Here is a 7,428-nt window from a genome sequence, read left to right as displayed (position 1 = left end):
TGAACTTTCTCTTTCAATTTCATTGAAGAGTTGGAGGAGTATTGGTTTGAGTTCTGCTTTGAAAACCATGTAGTATTCTGTTATAAATCCATCTGGTCCTGGGCTTTTCTTAGATTGGAGGTCTCTTATTTTTGTTTCTATTTCAGTGCTTGATATGGGCCTGTAAAGTTGGTTTAACTCATCTTGGTTTAGTTTTGGCATGTCGATATTTGCTAGGAAATTGTCCATTTCTTCCAGATTTTCAAACTTATTAGCATAAAGGTTTGAGAAGTATTCCCTTATACTGTTCTGAATCTTGGTTGTTTCTGTGGTGATGTTTCTATTCTCATCTCTGATTTTGTTTATTTGGGTGTGTTCTACAGTGGTTATTTTTAAGATAGGGTCACTTCCCACCCAATATACAAACCTTAATATATCTACTTTAGGCACCCTGTTGTTGATATGATCACAGGCATGAATTATCACATTCAAGTCTCATGGATTTAGCTGCCCAGGCTGGTTTGGAACAGTGATCCACCTATTCTCAGTCTCTCATGTAACATGGAATGACAGATGTGTACCACTGAAGTGAAGCTAGGGGTTGAGAAGAGGTCTCAAGCAGTTTTCTTCCCAGGTTGGCTTCAAAATGCAGTCCTCTTAATCTCAATTTTTTTAGTAGCTAGGATTTAGACACTAACAACTAGCTAAGATCTTCTATCTACATTCAGATATTAGATCCTTATTCACACCTTGCTGGTGATGGATTCAAAGAAAATGTAAGGACTAGAAAAAAATGCACAGAGAATATAGTTTGGGTAGATGAGTCTTCAGCTAGACACTGAAAGATAAGTATCAGTTAAACCAGAAAAATAATTATATTCCATGAAAGAAATCAGCAAACAATAGGGGATACACAAACATGCCTCCAATAAACAGTAGAAGCAGTTCAGAGGGAAACTGGGGGTGGAGGAAGAAGGTATACAAGTGGTCATGGGTCCTAATGTGAAAAAGAAACATGGAAATTCCTCATTTTTTCATTCACAAATTCAGCACCAACTGTTAGATACAATTAGGTGCCTGGGTACTTTTCCTTGGACTTCAAATACTAAACTATTGACTCCTAGACAACAGGAAGCTCCTGAAGAATAAGCTGAGATGACAACTCCCATTTGTTGGAACTAATAAAAATCCACAGTTGGCATACTCTACAAAAGAAAGAAACATTATAAGACACAGTCTAGGTTTTATAGGCCTCATTTGTCCATAACTGATAAAAGTAAAACCAACTTGGGCATATTGAGGCTGGTCCTTGAAATGAAACATATTTTCTCTGGCATTTTACACACAATCTCCTTTGCTCCCACATAGCCAATGTTCCTACTCTCTCAGTGCCAACAGTGCCTGGACACACTGGGTGCCCAATAAATATTTATTGATGCAATTTCTTCATTTTCTGCCAAGGCCCAAGCAAACTCAAGCAAGGGGCGCTCAGTGGTTTAACGTGCTAAAGAATCCTAATGTGAGGCGAAGCTCATGGCCTGTTCTCTGGTAGGCAGCACAGACTCTTCATGATGCTTGATGAAATTGGGGTCAGAGGTCAGAGATGCTTACAGCTAGAAACATGTAATGGAATTTAGTATTTGAAATAACAAGCAGCACTGGCTTTAAGTTAATGTTTCATATCTAATAACGAAGGCTAAATATCTATCGTTTTGATAGATTGCTATACATGAAGCATTAGATGGGTTCTTAAACACCTTGTTTAAGATCTTCATTACCTGAAATTAATCTTGAGCAGAATATAACATCCAATATGGCTGACCTCCACAAAGAAGTCACCAGTTCCATAGCATAAGCTCTCCTTCCTCTCATAAAGGAAGAATGGGGAACATTAGCTCCACTTCTGCATACCAACAGCACCATAAGCCAGAGCAGCAGAGAACACTTTCCAGAAATTCTCAAATGTAGCTATCAAGTCCTTGGAGGTAGCCTAATAACCATATTTGGTGTTTATTTTAGCATTCCTAAATAATGGTGACTGGCAAGATCCCAAGTCTATCATGCTGGCCCATCTAAGAATGTTGTCTCCTTGACAGACCCCTTCCTGTCAAGACTGCCACATACTCATCAATGCTGGTGAAAATTTCTCTAGAATTTTCTAGTGTCAATTTTCCATTATTCAGAAGGAAAACATAATGAACTAAATGCAGAAGCTAAAGAAAGAAGGAGACACAGAGCCCAAAAGTAACTAATTGTAAAGCTGGGTGTGGTGATTCATACCTGTCATCGCAGCTACTTAGGAGGCAGAGATGAGGAGGATCATAGTTGCCAGCTTTAGCAAAAAGTCAGTAAGATAGATATCTCAACAAATGAGCTAGATGTGATGACTCACACCTGTAGCCCCAGCCACATGTTGGCTCAGGTAGGAGGAACATGATCCAAGTTCAACAGCAGGCAAAAAGCAGAAGATTCTATTTGAAAAATTAAAGCAACCAAAAAAGTGGATTGAGGCATAGATGAAGTGATAGATTGCCTGCATAGCAAGCATAAAGACCCAAGTTCAAGTCCCAGTACCACTTAAAACAAAAGCCTGGTTTGGGAATGTGGCTTAGTAGTAGAGTGCTTTCCTAGCATACATGAAGTCCTGGATTTGATTTCTCAATACCACATAAATAGAAAAAGTGGTGCTGTTGCTCAAGTGCTAGAGTGCTAGCCTTGAGCAAAAGAAGCTCAGGGACAGTGCCCAAACCCTCAGTTCAAGCTTTGGACTAGCAAAAAAAAAAAAAAAGCCTGAGACGTACGAATTTCCCAATATGGAGATTACTGAAATCCTCAGGAAGAGAGGTGTTCCTCCAGCAGCACAAGCTAATTTGCACAAGAGTAACACACACACACACACACACACACACACACACACACACGTAAGCAGAGATGCACATGAACAATCCATTTCAGGAGGCTCAGGAGAAGCAAACCACGCTTAACTTGAACTTCCACACAACAACTAGCTACCCAAAAGCCATTTCTCAATGGGATATTTAATTGAAAAGTTTAAAATTAAGCCAGTAGCAAACAAAAGCCTTCTCTGTTAGCCATTATCTCAAGACCGTCTGAGTCAGACTTCCTGGCTGGCCAGGAGAGAGTGGGGCACGGAGGGGAGGGGACAGTCATTGCAATAATCACTGTAGAGCCACATCATGGGGGGGGGTAGGTGTTCAGATTTATGTGGCTCTAAATTCCTCCATCGGGGACACAATATGAGTTGTATTTCACTCTTGCTAACGATGTATCTAAACATGTTTCCTTATTGATACATCTGGCCTTCTAGAATTTCAGTATGGTCTACTTCTCATTAACCAATGGGCTGGTTTCTCATAGTCAGCATAACTAACATGCATTTGCAAGGTGCTCTCGTACACACCTTATGTTTTTATATATTAGCCCAATCATCCTTATAATGCTGTGTGTGAAGTGCTATTACAATGGCCCTCTAAAGACAAGAGGAACTGGCAGCCACACAGCAACAAAGTCGAAAACCTGGGATCTAAACTCAGAACTTTGGTCCCAAGAGTCCTGCTTTAAAAAAAACCCAGGTGTCCTAGGCTTTTCTTGTTTTCTCCAAAGTTGGAGAACATAAACCCAGACACATAATCCTTACAGAAATGATAAGAATAACCTTTCTTCCCCATTCTGTCCATCTCATTGTTCTGCCCCTTTGAAAAATGTTTTGTGCTTTGGGGTTATTTGTTTGTTTTGTGTGTGTTCCATTATTGGGGCTTAAATGCAGGGCCTTCATCTCACATGTGGCTTTTTTCACCCAAGGCTAGAGCTCTACTCCTTGAAACATGCCTCAATGTGTGGCTTTTTGCTGGTTAACTGGTGATAAGAATCTCAGTGACTTTTCTGTCGGGGCTGCTTTTGAACTGCAATAATCAGATCTCTGTATCCTGAGTAGCTAGGATTACAGGCATGGGCCACCAGCAACTGGTAAAAGGTTTTGGGGTTTGTTTCTTTTTGCTTTTGTTTTCACAAGACCAAGACTTGGACTTGAAGTTTTATGCTCTGAGTTATAGGCTGGTGCTCTACCACCTGAGCCATATGTCCAGCCTTGAAATCAGTTTTTGATATAAAAGTTATCATCAGATAACTTTGAACTCACAGGAGTGACCCCAAATAGTCAATTTATGGAACATTCTAACCAAGATAACCTAGCACCCATAGGCGTGACCCCCAATAGTCAATTTAGGGTACATTCTCACCAAATGAGCAGGTCCCTGATATTTATACTTTAATTTGTGTTCTAGGTATAAGGCATTTTGCCTGATTAAAGAATGTGAGACTGGGCACTGGTGGCTCACATTTGTAATCCTACTACTCAGGAAGCTGAGATCTGAGGATCACAGTTCAAAGCCAGCTTGTGCAGGAAAAACCCATGAGACTCTTATTTCCAATTAAACACCACAAAACCAGAAGTAGAGGCATGGCTCAAGTGATAGAGTGGCAGCCTTGAGTGAAAAAGCTAAGGGCAATGCACCCATACCCTGAGTTCAAACTCTAAGACAACACATACACAAAAATAAATAGAAGCATTAAGTACGGTTTAAAATGAGTCTTACTCTTAATATTTTGATATTTGCCTTGACTGAACTTCTAGCTCCTAAAAGCTGTTTATCCTTATATAAGGCTATTAAAGTTAATTCTCTTTAAATTAAAAAAGAATGTGAGTCAACAATATGAATACATCTCAATGTCTTCATTCTACTGATCCTGTTTAATACTGAAAGCAACCCCACCAAAAGCATCCTATTTTTAGAGTTAAGGAGAGACTTGAAAGGTGACTATTTCCATCATGGTCAAGGAGACTCATCCAGAAGAAGTGATGTGTAGCTTTTTACCCAAACTACAGGTGGGGCTGTTTCTATTGTGCATGCTGGATCATAGATACCCTAGCCTTTAAAACCAGAAACTATACCTGGATACTTCCCCACTCTGTGAGCAAGGAGTCTTCACAAATTTACTGGTTGTTAAATACTACTGATTCTAGCTAATTCCCAAATTAACTTGATTCCTTTCAGAGCTTGAAAAATGTGCTATACACTCAACTTCTGAATTTAGCATGTAAGTATGAAGAATGGCACAACTTTCTTGTTAGAACAATGCTCGCCATAAACCCTCCTTATAATAATGCTACCTTCCTTTATAAGGACAATGTGAGCAAGGATACACCTAGGGTACTGCATATTAATTTCAACACAGCTAATACCCAAAATGTCCCACCAATTTACTCTTCACTGACAATGTTAAAAGAAAATGATTTATGCAGATCAATCATCTTGCTCATCAAGTCCTACTCTGACAGCCAGCCTTCATCATTGCTATTTAAAAGGCACTACTGACAGAAAAGACCGACTCTTTGATTAAGGGCCCTGTCTGGCTAACCTTTTATTTGAAGAATGATTGCCGCTGAGTGACAAATACTTTTCCATTCATTTCAAGGCAAAAGATATTGACATTCAAATTCTTGATGGCTACACTGAGCAGATGCCACTGTTGGCAAGAGGCCTGAGAACAGCAGCAGGTACACCAGGACTCTGGGGGCAAGGGAAAAGAATAAAGCAAAAAGGCACGTGTGCAGGAGCTGGCTAAAGGTTGTCTAAAGAGAGTGCCATGGCTCTCCCAGCTACATCTCCTTTCCTTCCAGTTACCAGATGACATCTGTTTGCCATTTCACACCAGCCCTCTTCTTAAAAGTACCCTTGCTTTAACTTGATGCTCCCTGGAACTGCACTAGCCATAAAGGCTAGAGGTACAAAGGAGCTTTCTCAGCAGTGGGCAATCCCCAGATCCAGGGATAAACATCTTCCTCTATCCTGAATTGCCACCTCCCACAGGTTATGAGGACTGGCCTCTTTTCTGCTTCACAGGATGTTCAGTGTCTAACTAAACATAGAGTAAAGGAGCTCTTGAAAGTCATCCACTAAAATAAAAAAAAATGGAGTAGTATGGAAAAAAGAAAATGAATGCTAAGAATTGATGGCTGAAGTCTGTAATCCTAGATTCAGGAGGCTGAGATCTGAGGATCACATTTCAAAGCCAGCCTAGGAAAGAAAGTGTGTGAGACTCTTATCTACAATTAATCAACAAACCAGAAATGGAGGTGGGGCTCAAGTGGTAGAGCCCTGAACACAAAAACTAAAGGGCAGAAATCAGACTCTGAGTTCAAGCCCTAGTACTGGCACCGATTTTTTTTAAAAGCCACAAAGACGAAAGGGGTAATTTTTCTAATATGGTTCGGTTATTTAGATTTTGGTCAGCATCATCTATATAAAATGTATATGTATCCTCACAGCAAGATTATTTAGCTATTTTGTATTGCTTAAATACAAAATATGATCTTAAATAGAAGTGAGCACATTAGGGACTAAAGGAGGTTCTTTGTGACAAGGCTTCATAAAACCTCAAGATGAATTGTTTTCAAGAATAAGATGCTTTAAAATCTTGCTGAGATGTCACCTGCAGGTCCACTAGCTTCTCAAGGAAGGTCTCCAAAAGGCTGATTGCTCAGCCAATTCCCAACCAGTGGGAGAGGCAGGGGCAGCCCAGAGGCTGCCAGTTACCCCTGAGCCAAAAGCAGGTGAGCCAGGAAAGGAAAGAGGGGCTCAGAGAATGAGGAAACCTACATTTGAATCTAGTCCTTGCCGATTGTTCACTATGGGTTCTGGGCAGATTAACTGTTTTCCCACCTACAAAATGGAGATGGGGTACTTACAGAGTATCTATGGGTATTAAAATGTATCAATGAAATAATGCAACTTCCTGAAAATTCTCTGCTCTCCTCATCTTTGCTTAGTGGCTTACAAGAGTAATTCACAAAGAGTGTCTACAAAGGATTAATTAATTACAGTCTATTCCCTCATGTGGTACAATGAGAACAAAGGAGGTAAAGCTAATATGACAGTTCTTTATAAACTTTAAACTGATATGGAAGGGTTTGCTGTGGTTACTATTCATCTTGACAAATGGGATATTCTAACCCCTCATTAATATTTCTCAGGGCAAATTAATCAATAGTCAAGTAACTAGCCAATAATCATACTACTATCTCCATTGCTTAGAGGTCCTTCCTACTGGTTGCTCCTGCAATTGTCTGCAAGATATTTCTAGTGAAACTCTTCCTTAATAGCAATTTAAGCTGGGTGCAGGTGGGTGGGCATGCCTATAATCCTAGCTACTAAGGAGGCTGAGAATTGAGGATCATAGAAGTTATCCATTAAACTCTTACCTCTAATTGATCACCAAAAATCTAGAACTTGAGCCCTATCTCAAGTGACAGAGTACCAATCTTGAATAAAAAAGCCAAGGGATAGCACCCGAGCTCTGAGTTCAAGTCCCAGCACCAGGTGTGTGTGTGTGTGTGTGTGTGTGTGTGTGTGTGTGTGTGTGTGTGTG

At 40.2% G+C, this 7,428-nt stretch overlaps 1 protein-coding gene across 4 annotated transcripts in view; it reads right to left on the bottom strand.

Annotated features, from left to right (window-relative positions):
* Window positions 1–7,428, bottom strand: part of LOC105992693 (chromosome unknown open reading frame, human C10orf11) — a 1,076,746-nt gene that overhangs the window by 702,142 nt on the left and 367,176 nt on the right. The window contains exon 1 of one of the 4 annotated variants that reach the window (XM_013025703.1): window positions 5,419–5,673. The exons of the other annotated variants lie outside the window; for them this stretch is intronic. Coding sequence (XP_012881157.1) covers window positions 5,419–5,465 — 47 coding nt within the window. The 5' untranslated portion in view covers window positions 5,466–5,673. Of the gene's footprint in view, window positions 1–5,418; window positions 5,674–7,428 lie in introns of those variants that run through there. 4 annotated transcript variants of the gene reach the window in all.

This window comes from Dipodomys ordii, unplaced genomic scaffold, assembly GCF_000151885.1.
Source record: "Dipodomys ordii isolate 6190 unplaced genomic scaffold, Dord_2.0 Scaffold86, whole genome shotgun sequence".
Classification (NCBI taxonomy): Eukaryota; Metazoa; Chordata; class Mammalia; order Rodentia; family Heteromyidae; genus Dipodomys; species Dipodomys ordii.
This window is presented reverse-complemented; position numbering and strand designations above follow the sequence as displayed.